The 17,924-nt window shown below is 46.4% G+C and overlaps 1 protein-coding gene across 1 annotated transcript in view; it reads right to left on the bottom strand.

The window, feature by feature from the left end:
• The window catches only part of IFT122 (intraflagellar transport 122), a 135,756-nt gene that overhangs the window by 49,757 nt on the left and 68,075 nt on the right, over positions 1-17,924 (bottom strand). The window contains exons 19-21 of the mRNA XM_089663342.1: positions 11,426-11,597; positions 7,388-7,490; positions 4,090-4,230 (exon numbers count right to left, since the gene is read on the bottom strand). Of these exons, the coding sequence (XP_089519468.1) occupies positions 4,090-4,230; positions 7,388-7,490; positions 11,426-11,597 (416 nt within the window). The remainder of the gene's footprint in view (positions 1-4,089; positions 4,231-7,387; positions 7,491-11,425; positions 11,598-17,924) is intronic.

The raw sequence follows: 17,924 nt of genomic DNA, 5'->3' as shown, positions 1-17,924 counted from the left end.
CGTGGATCAACTGTGCATTTTTTACCACCCCCCCAACCACATGTCTAAATGAGGTCTAAAAGAGAATTTTGGTTTAAGGAAAAAGAAAAAACATTTATACTCACCTAGGTAGATGCAACATCAGTCTGATGCTGCATCTATCCCCCGCCGCTTCTAGTACTGAGAACTGAGTGATCAAAGACTGCTGATTGCTCAGTTCTTGGTCTTCAGTGAGCTGGTGACTGTAAGTCACCATCTCTTTGCTCTGTCCCTCCAGTGGTTACTGGAGCGACAGGCTATGGAGGGGGCGGGAGCGGCAGGGTATGGAGGGGGTGGGAGCGGCAGGCTATGGAGAGGGCGGGAGCGGCTGGCTATGGAGGGGGCGGGAGCGGCTGGCTATGGAGGGGGCGGGAGCGGCAGGCTATGGAGGGGGCGGGAGCGGCAGGCTATGGAGGGGGCGGGAGCGGCAGGCTATGGAGGGGGAGGGGGCGGGAGCGGCAGGCTATGGAGGGGGCGGGAGCGGCAGGCTATGGAGGGGGCGGGAGCGGCAGGCTATGGAGGGGGCGGGAGCGGCAGGCTATGGAGGGGGCGGGAGCGGCAGGGTATGGAGGGGGCGGGAGCGGCAGGCTATGGAGGGGGAGGGAGCGGCAGGCTATGGAGGGGGAGGGAGCGGGAGCGGCAGGCTATGGAGGGGGCGGGAGCGGCAGGCTATGGAGGGGGCGGGAGCGGCAGGCTATGGAGGGGGCGGGAGCGGCAGGCTATGGAGGGGGCGGGAGCGGCAGGCTATGGAGGGGGCGGGAGCGGCAGGCTATGGAGGGGGCAGGAGCGGCTGGCTCAGGATCTCAACGACTCCAGCTTGCAGCGCCTCGCTGAAAGGTTGAGCTAGGTGCTGGCCCAGGCATTTGGGTGCATCCTAACTCTAAAGTAGGGATCATTCCTGATCATGCTGAGTGATCTCAGCAGACAATGGGCTTTAGGCTGCAGTCAGCTGAAACAGGTCACCTAGGTAGATGCAACATCAGTCTGATGCTGCATCTATCCCCCGCCGCTTCTAGTACTGAGAACTGAGTGATCAAAGACTGCTGATTGCTCAGTGCTTGGTCTTCAGTGAGCTGGTGACTGTTAGTCACCGTCTCTTTGCTCTGTCCCTCCAGTGGTTACTGGAGCGGCAGGCTATGGAGGGGGCGGGAGTGGCAGGCTATGGAGGGGGTGGGAGCGGCTGGCTATGGAGGGGGCGGGAGCGGCTGGCTATGGAGGGGGCGGGAGCGGCTGGCTATGGAGGGGGCGGGAGCAGCTGGCTATGGAGGGGGCGGGAGGGGCAGGCTATGGAAGGGGCGGGAGGGGCAGGCTATGGAAGGGGCGGGAGGGGCAGGCTATGGAGGGGGTGGCAGCGGCAGGCTATGGAGGGGGTGGGAGCGGCAGGCTATGGAGAGGGTGGGAGCGGCAGGCTATGGAGAGGGTGGGAGCGGCAGGCTATGGAGAGGGTGGGAGCGGCAGGCTATGGAGAGGGTGGGAGCGGCAGGCTATGGAGAGGGTGGGAGCGGCAGGTTTTGAAGGGGGTGGCAGCGGCAGGCTATGGAGGGGGCGGGAGCGGCAGGCTATGGAGGGGGCGGGATCGGCTGGCTCAGGATCTCAGTGGCTCCAGCTTGCAGCGCCTCGCTGAAAGGTTGAGCTAGGTGCTGGCCCAGGCATTTGGGTGCATCCTAACTCTAAAGTAGGGATCATTCCTGATCATGCTGAGTGACCTCAGCAGACAATGGGCTTTAAGCTGCAGTCAGCTGAAACAGGTCATAGGAATGCAGAATGAACTGCACTCCTGTGATCCCCAGGAGATGTAAAGGCAAAATAGCTTTGGCTATGCTTCTCCCTTAAATGTCCTTATTTCAGTATTAAAGCCCAGCTCCAGGCAGATGTAAAAGACACAAATTACTGCAGCTCTGTATTTGTAAACACATTATTAAATTTATTTTAAAAATACAAGCAATGAGAATTTGACCTGCTTTTGCAAAACCTTGCACAGCAGATCTCAGACTGGGAGAGGGAAAAGGAGCCAATTATTTGTGTGACAGTGCTCATGGGCTAACAATGAACATGCTGACATGAGGAGAGAGCAGAGTGAAAGATGAGCTGATCCGTCTGCTGCTTCTCCCTTCACCATTCATTCACAAGCTGGGGGAGAGACAGGATCTGTCAGTGTAACTTAACTTCAGAAAAAGAACAATTAGGTCTCCTACCCTGTCAAACAGGGCTGTGCAAATCTCAGGAGTGGAAGGACAGAAAAACAAATCCTTTGGCAGATAAAACAGCTCCTTATCTGTATTAATTCTTTGTATTCACCTGTTTGCCTGAAGTTCAGGTTTAAGCTACTGCAATGGATTTGCATGTTTTATTCTAAGGTTGGAAAATCAAATTACTAAGCATGTAAGCAAACTATTTTTTAAGTTTTGTATAGAGTGGATGAAGACTAGGACCCGTTTCTGATTTTTGTTGCAGTCAGTATTCCAGATTTTCCCCTATTTCCTGTGTGGTATCCAGAACAGTATTACAATCCTACCAAAAAAACATATAACACCGTGCTGAACCCGTGTCACGATTTCATAGTAGGGGCATATATAGGAGCAGTTCTTTAACCCTCCTGGCGGTATTCCCGAGTGTAGCTCGGGGTAAAGTTTCAGCACCAGAAGCGGTAACCCCCCCCCCGAGCTACATTCGGGAATACACTGCAGCGTTGCTCCGGGATCCCTTCTTCACTTACCTTGTCCTGCGCTCCTGCGATGTCCCCCCTGCAGTGTCCCCTGTAATGTCCTCCGGCCGATGCCGGCATCTGTCTTCCGGGTTCCGTTCCCTGCAACGTCGGGACGTACGGGGGACGGAACTGGCGGGAAGTTTAAAAATGTCAAAAAGTGACATTCACTAAAATCACATAGTATAACATTCCTGTATCAAACCATTTCACATACATTTTGTCCCGAGTGCTTTGTCCGGCGCCCTGCCTGCATTTTTACTGTTCTTTCTGCCTGGAAACTGAGAAACGTCCATGGCGTCCAAAAAGCGTCCCTTTAGGTCAGACGCGGTTTTAGACCGGCTAGAGAACAGCGATAGTAAATCAGAACCACTTGCAGAATTGAGTGATAATGATTGGTGGGGGAAATTCCTCACAAACCTTGCGCATTACCTCAGTAAACAGAAATTTATTAAAAAGAAAGGTACTCACAAACAGCGAATAAAATCAGGCATGTAAGTCCTCACAGGGACTTCAGAGATAGAGGGCCAGCGCGAGTCCCATCGTGGGGGTAAGCACTCAGTTCATCTGACGCGTTTCGAAGGCCAGACCTTCTTCATCAGAAGGTTTATTTCTGTTTACTGAGGTAATGCGCAAGGTTTGTGCGCTTCTCGTTTTTATTTCGCTTTGCAGTGTTGGTCGGGTTTCCCCAGCCTTGTTTGGAGCTGCACAACCTTTGAAGCACTGGTGGCCGCTGTTTTTCTAGTTCTGGTTCCATCTATTTGCCACCTGCCTGGGTCCTAGAGCGCAGAAGAATTCGTGTTTGGGGGAAATTCCTCATCAGACACTGAAAACGATTCTGCGACTGAGCTCAGCGATGTGCGAACTTGGCGCTCTATTTCACATTTCAGTGTTTTTGGTTTGATTATATTATTGAATTAAATTTATTATTATTATATTATTATTTTTTATGGTTATTTATTAAATTATAATTTATGATTTCGTGTTTCAAATTTTATCCTCCCCGGGATGTTTACTAGACTCTTGTTCGGACAGATTTCAGTGAGTTATTCCTAAAAATTACAGGCCTGCAATAAAAAAAAAAATACATATTTCCATGCAAAAAAATGTACCGCTTTGAGCACAGAAATACTGACATAATCAGACCGCTAGGGAGGCTACATTGACAAGAGCTGACCCATCCACAGAACTGAGCTGTGATCGAACAGAACAAAATATATTTCTTAGATAAGTAGAATTAAAAAATAAAAGAAATCATGATATGTGGAATGTCTTTATATTATTTATCATCAGCTAACATTGAATCATTTGAAGGGAACATTTCCATAATCTGGTAAACAAATGGTTTACATGAAGTTTCTACGCACCTTGTGCAATTTCCAGACACTGCATGGACAGCATCCAGTAATAATAAGCAGCGTCATTAAACCTGCTTTCCACCACGGCATTATGGGTAAGCTGCTCCAGCACTCGGACGGCCTCATCCTGGCGACCGGCTTTGTGAAAGGCTACGGTGCAAAAGGGACAAATGAAGCTTTCAAAACCAATATTATATAATATATATATATATATATATATATATATATATATATATATATATATATATATATATATATATATATATATATACACACATACATACATACATACACACACACACACTGTTACTGGGATGAGTGTCCATTGTTGCTGGTTTCAAGGGAAACAATCACCCAAGTTTGGCTTTCTACTTCTTTAGCTAACTGCAGCGATCTTGGATGGAGATTTTCTTCAACCCTTTTCATCAAAACACGCTCCTGTTGAGGTGTTAACTTCCATGGATGGCCTGGACGTCTCTGAGAGATGGTTGCAGTTCCATCTTTGTATCACTTTTGCTACAGTATTCTGACTGATCAGTAAAGCTTTGCAGATCTTCTTGTAGCCTTCACCTTTCTTGTGTAAAGAAATGATTTTCTTCCTCAGGCCTTGTGACTTTTCTCTTCCATGTGGTGCCATTGCTGACATCATGAAATGGGCGGGGTTTTCTTTGTTAAGTAACGCCCTTTTATAATCAACTGTCTGCTGGACACCGGTTTAATGAATAATTAGACTCGCCTGTAGTTGAATTCTTGTTAATTAGGATTTAGTTGTCTAAAATTTAGCTTTGTTCCTAAGATTTTCATTGGGGTGTATTCATTCCTGCAACATGAACCGGATATCGTATGTACTCTCCAGCGCCTCAGGATATGCACAGCCAAAAGGGAAGTCAAGGGTACCAGGACAGCAACAACCAAAGAAAATGCTTCAGGGGTGCAGCCCTCCTCAGACGGGGAAATCAGCCACTGGATAGAGAGAAAACAGGTGGCGCACACACCTAATGCATTATTATGAGGCATCAACAGCAAGGCTCTTACTTTCCATTCATCATACATCAGCATCAGAGGCTGGTCATCAGCTCTGAGGAAAGGGATTCGTCCCCGAAACACGTCAGCCATTTGACCGCACTGACAGTGAGAACACCTTGCCTGCCGTTGTGGCCATTGTCATTTTTCTATGCTTTTTAGATACATGCTTCGTCTGTGAGTATGTTTTATTATTCTTTCACTCCTTACAATAAACCTTGGATAATGCACTAGGTGTGTGCGCGCCACCTGTTTTCTCTCTATTCCTGCAACATGGTCTTGAATGAATTTGGTTGGAAAAATAGTTTTTTTGTTGGTGCAAATTAGCAAATCTGGTCGGCAATCAATGGCCTACATTTGTGGGAGAATTTTGTAACATACTGTCCCATAGAAAATGTGAATTCTGAAAGGAAAGTGAAGGTTTTCTGACAAACCTGTTGGGATGTACTCATTTATGCTGATTTTATATATATATATATATATATATATATATATATATATATATATATATATATATATATATACATATACATATATATATACATATATATATACATATATATATATATACACAGTTGCAAGAAAAAGTATGTGAACCCATTGAGATTACGTAGAGTTTTGCATGAATTGGGCATAAAATGTGCTCTGAACGTCATCTAAATCACAACAATAGAAGAACACAGTCTGCTGAACATAATACTACACAAACATTAGATGTTGCCATGGTTTAATTGCACATAACATGTAAACATTCACAGTGCAGGGAGGAAAAAGTATGTGAACCTTTGGATTTAATAACTGGTTGACCCTCCTTTGGCAGCAATAACCTCAACCAAACGTTTCCTGTAGTTTCAGATCAGACCTGCACAACGATCTGGAGTAATTTTGGACCACTCCTCTTCACAAAACTGTTTCAGTGTAGCAATATTCTTGGGATGTCTGTTGTGAATCGCTCTCTTAAGGTCATGCCACAGCATTTCAATCGGGGTTGAGGTCAGGACTCTGACTGGGCCACTCCAGAAGGCATATTCTGTGCTGTTGCAGCCATTGTTTTGTTGAATTACTTGTATGCTTTGGGTCATTGTCCTGTTGCATCACCCATCCTCTGCGGAGCTTCAGTTGGCGGACAGATGGTTGTACGTTTTCCTGCAAAATGTCTTGATAAACTCTGGAATTCATTTTCCCATCAATAACAACAATCCGTCCAGGCCCTGAGGCAGCAAAGCAGCCCCAAACCATGATGCTCCCTCCGCCATGTTTCACAGTGGGGATGAGGTTTTGATGTTGGTGTGCTGTGTCTTTTTTTCTCCACACATAGTGTTGTGTGTTCTTCCCAAACAACTCAATCTTGGTGTCATCTGTCCACAGTATATTTTGCCAGTAGTGCTGTGGAACATCCAGGTGCTCTTTTGCAAACTTCAAACGTGCTGCAATATTCTTTTTGGACAGCAATGGCTTCCTCCGTGGTGTCTTCCCATGTACTCCATTCTTGTTTAATGTTTTCTTTATTGTAGATGTGTCAACAAAAATGTTAGCATGTGCCAGAGATTTCTGTAGGTCTTTAGCTGACACTCTGGGATTCTTCTTTACCTCATGCAGCATTCTGCGCTGTGGTCTTGCAGTCATTTTTACAGGACGACCACGCCTAGGGAGAGTAGCAACAGTGCTAAACTTTCTCCATTTGTAGACAGTCTGTCTTACCGTGGACACATGAACATCAAGGCTTTTGGAAATACTTTTGTAACCCTTTCCAGCTTCATGCAAGTCAACAATTCTTGATCGTAGGTCTTCTGAGAGATCTTTTCTGCGAGGCATGGTTCACATCAGACAGTGCTTCTTGAAACCAGTAAACCCAAAACAGGTGTGTATTTTTTAAGGGCAGGACAGCTGTCAGCAACACATCCAATATCATCACACTGATTGGAGTCAAGGTTGGCTCACTCCTGGCTCCAATTAGCTCTGGGAGAAGTCATTAAGCTAGGGCCTCACATACTTTTTCCTCCCTGCACTGTGAATGTTTACATGTTATGTGCAATTAAACCATGGCAACATCTAATGTTTGTGTAGTATTATGTTCAGCAGACTGTGTTCTTCTATTGTTGTGACTTAGATGACGTTCAGAGCACATTTTATGCCCAATTCATGCAAAACTCCACGTAATCCCAATGGGTTCACATACTTTTTCTTGCAACTGTATATATATATATATACACACACATAAATATATACACACACATATATACATATATATACACATACACACAATTTTAGGAGGTTTACTTACCTTTCTGAGCTTCCTCAAAGCGGTCATTCTCTGCCAGCCACTGGGCATAGGGGACATACACCTCGTCCTTATATTCTGGATATTTCTCTACCAGGAGGAAGGCCTGAGAAGAATTTACATAAAGCATGTAAGCCGCAGACCAGCAAAAAAAATGGCTGCCCTGCTGTTTAGTCAAAACAGGCCAGGCCAATTAAAGAAAGAACTTGTGACTGAAGAGTTGCCAGCGGAAAATATTTGCTGACCTTCTAAATTTCTACCAGGAAAATGACAGATGGAATGCGTCTGCTCCGTTTGGACAATACAGACACTTTTCATTACAGTAGCCTTTAAAAATTAGCCGCTATGGAACTGGAAGTGCAGGAACCAAAAAGTGTTACACACCAACGTTCCAGGAATAATCCTTTGGTTTGTTTGGCTTTAATCCTCCATCCCTAGCAGCATTAAATCAGAACTGCACGGCATCTGAACACCACAAAACAAAAACACTATTTAATTAATTTTTAATATTCAAAGCATATTCCCCTATCCATTCATGTCTACGCTTTAATTTTGCTGAGAAAAACGCCCCCCCCCCCCCCCCCCCGGCATTTCTAGCTGTGGTCAACTTGAGTAAGAGCAGATGATTCAAGTATCATTTACTTTGTGGAATCCATTTGCCCTTAGCTCAGGCATGTAGGCAGGAGGGTGTGCTTAACAGAGAAAGCCCCTCCTCCCCTCCTGAAAACTCCTGGGACATATGACATAATTTACCTAGGCCTGGAAACCAGGACGTAACTGAAGAAATGTAAAAAAAAAAAAAAAAAAAAAAAAGTACAATATTGTAAAGCGCTGAGCAAACTGTTGGCGCTATATAAATCCTGCATAATAATAATATAATATACCTTCCTATCTCTTTACTAATACTAGCAGCGTAAGAATTGAAAATAGTCGATGTTGATTGAGAAGAATGAAGTTCCACTTTAACAACATGGCCAAAGGTTTGTGGACAGCTTACCCCACTTATATGAGCCTGTTGGACATCCCATTCCAAACTCTCAGGTATTAATATGGAGTTGCCCACCCCATATCTTGTGTGCCCATAGCAGCTTCACTCTTCTGGGAGGGCTTTCCATCAGATTTGGAGTGACCCTGGGGGAATTTGCCCAGAAAGAGATTTGTACAGATGTTGGACAAGAAGATCTGGCTCGCCATTGGCATTCGTTTCATCCCAAAAGTGTTCAGTAGAGTTCAGGTCTGGGCTCTGTGAAGGACATAAAAGTTCCTCCACCCCAAACTGGTCACACTGTGCATTTATGGAGCTGGATTTGTACACAGCGGCACAGCCAAGCTGGAACAGAACAGAGCCTTGCTCCTATTTGTTACCAAAAAGTTGGACGCGCATAATCGTCTAACATTTCTTAGTATGCTGTAGCATTAACAGTACCTCCTCACTGGAGAACACCTGAACGCGGTCATTTGGAAGGGTGTGCACATACGTTTGGCCATATTGCGTATACTTACCTTTCCTTTGCTGCTCTGTTCAGCAATGTGAGCCAAAAAAAATACCCATTACTTCTGTTTATAGAGGAACATGTGACAGTACTAGGCCTGTCGGTGCTATCAAGTTCGGAGTCCAGAGCCCTGCATAAGTTACAACTCCTGCCACTCATAGCCTATACACTTTTTTTTTCATTCACAATGGCTATAAGGAATGGGGGAGGGATTGGTGGGACGTTAAGAGTTACATCTGTGAAAGTCTGCATTATTATTATTATACAGGATTTATATATTATTATTATTATACAGGATTTATATATTATTATTATTATTATACAGGATTTATATATTATTATTATTATACAGGATTTATATATTATTATTATTATTATACAGGATTTATATATTATTATTATTATACAGGATTTATATATTATTATTATTATTATTATACAGGATTTATATATTATTATTATTATACAGGATTTATATATTATTATTATTATTATACAGGATTTATATATTATTATTATTATACAGGATTTATATATTATTATTATTATTATACAGGATTTATATATTATTATTATTATACAGGATTTATGGCGCCAACAGTTTGCTCAGCACTTTACATTATAACGGGAGACAATACAGCAACAATACAGTTCAATACAAGAGGGATAGGAGGGTCCTGATCCTGGAAGCTTACAATCTAAGAGGGAGGGGCTAGTGGTAGAAAAGGTAATAACTGTGGGGGGATGGACTGGTAGGAGGAGTAGAAGATTCCATTATTAGCTGAGGGCAGGATAGGCTTCCCTGAAGAGAGAGGTTTTCAGAGATCGCCTAAAAGTGAGCAGAGTAGGCGATAGTCTGATAGATTAGGGTAGAGAGTTCCAAAGGATGGGGGAAGCTCTGGAGAAGTCCTGGAGATGAGCATGGGAGGAGGAGTCAAGGGAGCTAGAGAGCAGGAGGTCGTGGGAGGAGCGAACAGGACGGTTTGAGTGATATTTGGAGACAAGATTGATGATATAATTTGGGGCGGAGTTATAAATGGCTTTATATGTTATTGTTAATGTTTTGAATTTTATTTGTTGGGCAATGGGAAGGCAGTGGAGGGATTGGCAGAGAGGGGTGGAGGACACCGAGTGGAGGTCAGTGGAGGGATTGGCAGACAGGGATGGAGGGCACTGAGTGGAGGCCAGTGGAGGGATTGGCAGAGAGGGATGGAGGACACTGAGTGGAGGGATTGGCAGAGAGGGATGGAGGACACTGAGTGGAGGTCAGTGGAGGGATTGGCAGAGAGGGGTGGAGGACACTGGGTGGAAGACACGGAGTGGAGGACAGTGGAGGGAATGGCAGAGAGGGATGGAGGACACTGGGTGGAAGACACTGAATTGAGGCCAGTGGAGGGATTGGCAGAGAGGGGTGGAGGACACTGAGTGGAGGGATTGGCAGAGAGGGGTGGAGGACACTGAGTGGAGGACAGTGGAGGGATTGGCAGAGAGGGGTGGAGGTCACTTAGTGAAGGCCAGTGGAGGGATTGGCAGAGAGGGGTGGAGGACACTGAGTGGAGGGATTGGCAGAGAGGGGTGGAGGGCACAGAGTGGAGGGATTGGCAGAGAGGGGTGGAGGACACTGAGTGGAGGACAGTGGAGGGATTGGCAGAGAGGGGTGGAGGTCACTGAGTGAAGGCCAGTGGAGGGATTGGCAGAGAGGGGTGGAGGACACTGAGTGGAGGGATTGGCAGAGAGGGGTGGAGGACACTGAGTGGAGACCAGTGGAGGGATTGGCAGAGAGGGGTGGAGGACACTGAGTGGAGACCAGTGGAGGGATTGGCAGAGAGGGATGGCAGATATGGAACGGTTAGTAAGGTGATGAGTCTGGATTAGAGCAAACCTGTCGATTTGTACTGCTTAGGCAAAACACAGATTCACATAAAGGACACATTCCAGTCATACCAACCTTTACATTGTTGCATTGGTTCAGCTTGGACCAATATATGCATATACCACACCTATGGAAAATGCAAGGCAATCTCTGAATAGCACCTGTGCCAAGTGGCTGACCTCCTCAGTTCACAATGCAGCACAGGACCCAGAAGCAAGTGGAAATCACTGTATTAGCCCTGGTTCCGGCCAGTGCGGCTTTGAAATCGCACTTCATGCAACTTCAAAGCTGACTATTCAGTGTGACTTCATTGTGGCTTGCTGACACTTTGTGAGACTTTGTTTAACAGACGTCAATGCAAGTTGCAATAAAGTTGAACAAAAATAGTGCAGGAACCTTTTTCAAAGTCGCTACAACTTGAGTCACTGCGATTTAAATTGTTCCATTGCTGTTAATGCAACTAATTCTGAAGTCGCATGACAAGCCGCACTACTGTGAACCAGAGCTTAGTGGTGCATCTCCGGCGATCCCACAGATATGGTACGCGCATAGTTACACTGACCCCAGTTGGACCAATGTAACGATGTAAAACCTATCCATACCTGGGATTCGCCTTTCAGACACGTTCCCTTATTTTGGATACAATGCCCTATGAGCACAGCAATGGTCACTTACCTCATCCCAGTGCTGTGTCTCCACATGTAGAATGACCAGGGCCTTCAGATCCCCAATCTTCATGTACGTCTCAGCCGCATAGCCATGGTGCTGGAGCTTCTTAAAATAGTAAGCGCACCTTGACAGCGGTTCCCGCTCGGCCTTGTCCAGCTTCCGCGCTATGTCAATCAGCCTGGAAGGGAAATACGAATGTTAACCCCATTACAGACAGCAACAGCAATGGGGTGCAGATTATTGATCTGTTATCATAGACTGCTCCACGTCATATTTATGTAGCCGATCCAAAACAGATATCACTGATTTTGGTACATACTAGAGAGTTAACCCCTTCCAGTCCAGACGCTTTCCCCCCCTTCCAGTCCGGACACTTTCCCCCCCTTCCAGTCCAGACACTTTCACCCCCTTCCAGTCCGGACACTTTCCCCCCCTTCCAGTCCGGACACTTTCCCCCCCTTCCAGTCCGGACACTTTCCCCCCCTTCCAGTCCAGACACTTTCCCCCCCTTCCAGTCCAGACACTTTCACCCCCTTCCAGTCCGGACACTTTCACCCCCTTCCAGTCCGGACACTTTCCCCCCCTTCCAGTCCGGACGCTTTCTCCCCCTTCCAGTCCGGACGCTTTCTCCCCCTTCCAGTCCGGACGCTTTCTCCCCCTTCCAGTCCAGACACTTTCCCCCCCTTCCAGTCCGGACACTTTCCCCCCCTTCCAGTCCGGACACTTTCCCTCCCTTCCAGTACGGACACTTTCCCTCCCTTCCAGTCCGGACACTTTCCCCCCCTTCCAGTTCGGACACTTTCCCCCCCTTTCCAGTCCGGACACTTTCCCCCCCTTCCAGTCAGGACACTTTTCCCCCCCTTCCAGTGCGGACACTTTCCCCCCCTTCCAGTGCGGACACTTTCCCCCCCTTCCAGTGCGGACACTTTCCCCCCCTTCCAGTCCGGACACTTTCCCCCCCTTCCAGTCCGGACACTTTCCCCCCCTTCCAGTCCGGACACTTTCCCCCCCTTCCAGTCCGGACACTTTCCCCCCCTTCCAGTCCGGACACTTTCCCCCCCTTCCAGTCCGGACACTTTCCCCCCCTTCCAGTCCGGACACTTTCCCCCCCTTCCAGTCTGGACACTTTCCCCCCCTTCCAGTCTGGACACTTTCCCCCCCTTCCAGTCCGGACACTTTCCCCCCCTTCCAGTCCGGACACTCCCCCCCCCCCCTTTCTGTCCAGGCCAATTTTCAGCTTTCAGCGCTATCACACTTTGAATGACAATTGCGCGGTCATGCAATACTGTACCCATATGAATTTTTTAGCATTTTTTTGAGACAGATAAAACTTTATTTTGGTGGTATTTATTCACCGCTGGGATTTTTATTTATTTTTTGCTATATAAATGAAAATGTCCACAAAATTTTGAAAAAAAAAAGTGTTTTTCTTATAAAATTTTGCAAATAAATAATCTTTCTTCTTAAATCTTGGCCAAAAATTATTCAGTTATCTTTTTAGTAAAAAAAAAAATAACCCAAATTAGTTTATAACTAAAAATTATATTTTTTTAAACTTTTTTTTACATTTTTATTTTTTTTTAATATTATTTATTTTTTTACATACTGTCACACTAGCAGTACAGTGTCACCATAGTGACACTGTACTACTTGTGGGGGGTGATGAAGATTTTTTTTTTTTTCTTTACACTGATTGCTTTTACAGCCTTTATGGGTGTAAAAGCAATCATTTCTCCTTCTCTGGCTGCATTCTTGCAGCCATTGAGAAATGCTGTGAGAGCTGTAATTGGTCACAGCTTGTCACATGGTACAAGGCTGTTGTGAATAGCCCTGTACCATGTGATCTCTGTGATCACTCACAGATTTCACACGTAGTAAGCAATGATGTCAGAAGTGGCGTCTTGCTTACTACTATTCATGTGATCACTGATTGGCCAATCTGTGGTCACATGATCGGGACCTCACACAAAGGTCCTGTACAGCGATCGGTGTTCCGTTGTGTCCTTTGGATTGTCCTCTCTAGGAGCGCGCACAATCCAAAATGGCAGGCGCCATTTATGAACGGCAACCCGCCCCTGTTCTGCCACCGTCTGGCCTTTTATATACAGCGGCTGGACGGGAAGTGGTTCAAGTGGAAGACCAGTCAAAAACTATCTAAACTTAAATCTGCTCCCACCCCAATTATAGCCCTATACTATCTACCCTATAAAGCAAAGATCCGCATACGAACCTATTCTGAGGGTGTGACCGTCCAGTCACATGTTCGGCTCTCAGCAGCGCCAGGACAAGGTCATCCAGCGCCCAGGGCAAAGATGCCAAACTGCACCCCCCTTCCCAGGTTCATGATGTGCAAGGATTCTACGCCCCGCAGTTACTCTCTTGTGCTGCTGTCACTATTCTTGTCCCTTGTAACAGAAGGAAGGCGCCCCCCCTACCTACAGCAAACCATTGCGCCCAGGGCAGCCGCCCCTTCTGCCCACCCCTTGTCCCAGCCCTAGCTCTCAGCACCGGTTTCAGTGTAGAGGAGGGACAGCCGACGACGAATGCCCCATAGTAAAGCCTATGGGTGACATCTCTCACAGTCATTGCAGCCGTTGTCAGCGATCTCTCCTCTTCACTGAAGCCGGCCACTGGGGAGGATCATGTGACCAGACCAGGGGGGTGGGGAGTTCAGTACCGCTTTACTGGATAAATGTTTAAATACACAACAACGGTGAACAATTTAATACATATCCTTATTTAGTCATTTCCCCCCCTTTTTCTTGTAAAAAATTCTAATTTTCATACGGACGTCTGTTTTTATTCCTCTGCTTCAATTACTTCTCCGCGGTTAATAAATAAATAGAATTTAAAATGAATAGCAAGAACATGTTTTGCAATATAAACTAAATGAAAGAACATACATACGTAATTTGGAAGATTGATTGAGCCGACCAAAAGCTACAGATTTATTTCAGGAACAAGTGTACAGACAGAACCGCGCAGGAATTTCCCACAATGCTCCAGTGCTCGTCCCTCTTTGTTCAGAAGGTTAATCAGAGAGCAGACCTAGGGGCTCCTTTCCCTTTTCGCTGCTACCAGGAAACGCGCCATCCTTCAGCTCCCCATTCATTTTTATTACCCTTATAACTCACCTATAAACCTCTAGAGATGGCTTTATGAGCAGTGAAAGAAGTCCAAACTACAGAGCTGCTTATAAAGGGAGACGGCGGCGTAACCTAATATAGGGTCACTATGTAACAAAAGAAGACATTTAAACATTTAAAGAGAATAGACTGTCATTTTAAAGGATCTTTCCTTTTTTTAAATATACATATGAAAGTGATCGGCAGAATGTATATAATCTTCTAAAAGTGATAAAGTGATCCTGTCACTCACCAAAATAAGCTGAAGAATGTGGAAAGATGGCGCTGGACTTGTAGGGTGATCTTACTGCTTTTGTTATCTTAAGGTATTGATCTGGTTCCCGAGCAGGTGGCTTCTGCACCCCCAAGGATCTCCCCAGTCTCCTTGGCTTGGAGTGTAATGTAACGAGAATTGAAATCGTAGCGCCTCACCGCTGCTAAGAGGTCCAGATACACCTTTATTCCCTTTAGAGTCAGGGGTACAATCCAAAAAGTTTCCAACGCGTTTCGTAAGACCAAGCACCCCCTTCAGGGCTTGACTGGCAAGTGAACAAATCAGAAGTGAACTGAACCTACCATTGTATTTTTTCCAATGTGAATTATAAGCACAGGTATCACGTACCTAGTGACAGAGGCCAGTGGAGAGAGGGATTCCCTTGCGGCTAAGTTCCAGACTCCCCTGAAGGTGGGACAGCAGGCCCAGAGTAGCACAGGTCACCTGTGGGAGTGCTTGTTTGGTGGTCCACCCAGGAGCAGGGCTGATGTGCTGAGATGGGGTCTGCAAGCAGGGGCGCTTGTGTGTGGTATGCAGGTCTGCCAGAGAACAGAGGATCACAGGATAACCAGTTCGAGCCAAGGTCAGGTGCAGGGATGGACTGACCATTTGGGAACTTGGGCATTGCCCGAGGGCCCGGGGTCAGTAAGGGGCCCCATGAGATGCCCCTGGTACCTTTCATAGGCTTTTTTGGGTGTGGTTTCAGTGTGGGCGAGGACACAGGGGCCCCGTGAGTTATCAGTCCGCCCCTGGTCGGGTGCCAGGTGGGGATCAGAGCAGACGTAGTCAAAAGGGACAGCCGAGCTCATACACAGAGAGCAGGAGAGAAGATCCTTTAGACAAGCCAGGGTCAGGTCAGGGTTAAACAGAGCAGACAGGTCCAGGAGCAAGCCGAGTCGTTAACAGGAAATGGCCGCTTGGCGCCAAATTTGAGCCGATGTGAACTTCTGCGGCCATGCAAGGTACTGGCAGGAGTGCCAGGTCTCCTAACACCTCTGCCGAGGACAGAGCCCTGACGCCAGGACTTAGCAGCAGCTTGTTTGGCAGCCTGCCTTGTTGCCGATTAAGCCCTGATGAAGGGGACGTTTGGGCACAAGAAATGCGTTGATTACTTTTTGGATTGTACCCGACTTTTAATGGAATAAAGTTGCATCTGGACCTGTAAGTAGTGGTGTGGCACTTCACATTCTCGTTACTCCACAAAATAAAAAAAGGCATTCTTGAAGAGATGAGGATGAATGCTCACCTTTCCATGGAGCGACGGGGCGAAACTTTACTCTCTTGCAGAGTCCTGGGTGCCACTGTTATCCAACAACTCCTGATGTTTCGGATAGTGCAGCCATTCTCAACCAGGGTGTCACATACCTGTAGGCAGAGCCTGAGAAGACAAATGTGGCCTCTTGCACGATTCCCGATGGAACACCCCTGGAAGTTGAGTCTGCAAGGGCGATGGAAAGGCACAAGTGCCAGGGTGCAGACACTGGAGACTGAAACTTTGGAGTGCTGGCATCAGTTAAGCAGGAGTACAGCTGGTGGTACACCATGGATACGCTAAGTCCAACTATAAGCGGAGTCAAGCCACAAGATGGGTCCAGTAAAAGCTGAGCAAGAAGGCACCAAATCATAGGTAGGATCAGAGTCAGGAATACGCAAACGTTGGCAACAGGCAGGCAGCAAAGTACAGAGTCGATGGAGAGAATCTTAGGTCAGAAGTCCATGCCGAGGTTAGTAATGGAGATAGGCAGCAAACATAGTTAGATGGAAGACATGTCAAAACCAGAGTCAGTAGAGGTATCAGGGTCAGGAACACAGAAGCAAGACCGAAGACCATTCAGCAGTGATCTTGTGCAGAGCTCAGGTTTAAATAGCCTGTTTGGTGGCAGTAAACGTGCCAGCATGTCTGCGGGTCCCTGGAGGTCCCTATCTTATGTGCAACCACTACTATTTTTTATGTCTGGAGCTCAGCAGCGATGAGATTTCAGACTGTTTACTTATGTGGTGGACACGCCAGGTGCTGGTCCCTGGAGCCCGTTCATGCTCCATATAAAACACTAGATAAGGAACCTTGAATACGCTATTCCTTACCATCCCTGCCTCCTACTAGTTATGGCCTCCTATAGTCGCTGCTGGTGCTAGCCCTGGATCCGTGATCCCTTTAGTTTCCCTTCTTTCATGTTTTCTTTCTGATTCCCTTTTGTTTTATTTTCTCTTTTCTTTTAAGTTCTTTTCTTTTCTCTTTTTTCCAATATTATGTTGGATTACTGCTGCTATTTGGCTCGGCTGTTTGCCTTCCCTTCTTGATGTCATCGGACTTTTTGTTATTTGACTAATACAAGTTAGCAGGATGTCCCTGTTTATATGTAATTGTTCTGCTCTGCCCCTGCGAGGGCGTATTTTGAGCTTGCTATATTCTTAAAAATCAAAACTTTCCTAACAATAAGAATATTGAAACAGAAAACACTAGATAAGGAACATAGGGGCTGCACACCGGCACATCCTTCCTTCAAATTTCATTGCATGTACAGGAAATCTTGCCCACCATCACCTGAAGGACCAACACCAACGCGTTTCACCCTTCTCTACAATTAAGGCCCGCAGGGTGAAACGCATTAGCGGGGTGGCCCATCAGGTGGAGGTGAGCAAGATGTACTCTTTGTTCAACAAAACTTGCTGAAGGAAGTGATAATACCAGTGTGCTGCCCTATGTTCCTTATCTAATGTTTAAATGGAGCATGAACAGGCTCCAGGGACCAACACCTGGCATGTCCACCACATAAGCAGACAGTCTGAAATTTCACTGCTCCTGAGCTCCAGACATAAAAACAGTAGTGGTTGCGCATAGAATAGGGACCTCCAGGGACCCGCAGACATTATGGCACGTTTACTACCCCAAACAGGCCATTTAAACCTGATCTTTGCACAAGATCACTGTGATGGGAGTCACTTTGGGTGGGGGACCCATCGAACCCAGCTCACTTTGGAGAGGTGGGGAGACCCCTGTCTCAGATCCTTATATCCCTATTATGTGTAAGTCACCCTGTGCCTGTTAGGGATACAGGGTGATCTGTCCTAATATTGGGGTGGGGGGTTGTGGATTATTTAATGC

This window comes from Staurois parvus, unplaced genomic scaffold (genome assembly GCF_062004578.1).
Source record: "Staurois parvus isolate SC_StPar_1 unplaced genomic scaffold, SC_StPar_1.0 ptg001670l, whole genome shotgun sequence".
Taxonomy (NCBI): Eukaryota; Metazoa; Chordata; class Amphibia; order Anura; family Ranidae; genus Staurois; species Staurois parvus.
The sequence above is the reverse complement of the archived record's forward strand: the minus strand, read 5'-3'. Positions and strand labels throughout refer to the sequence as shown.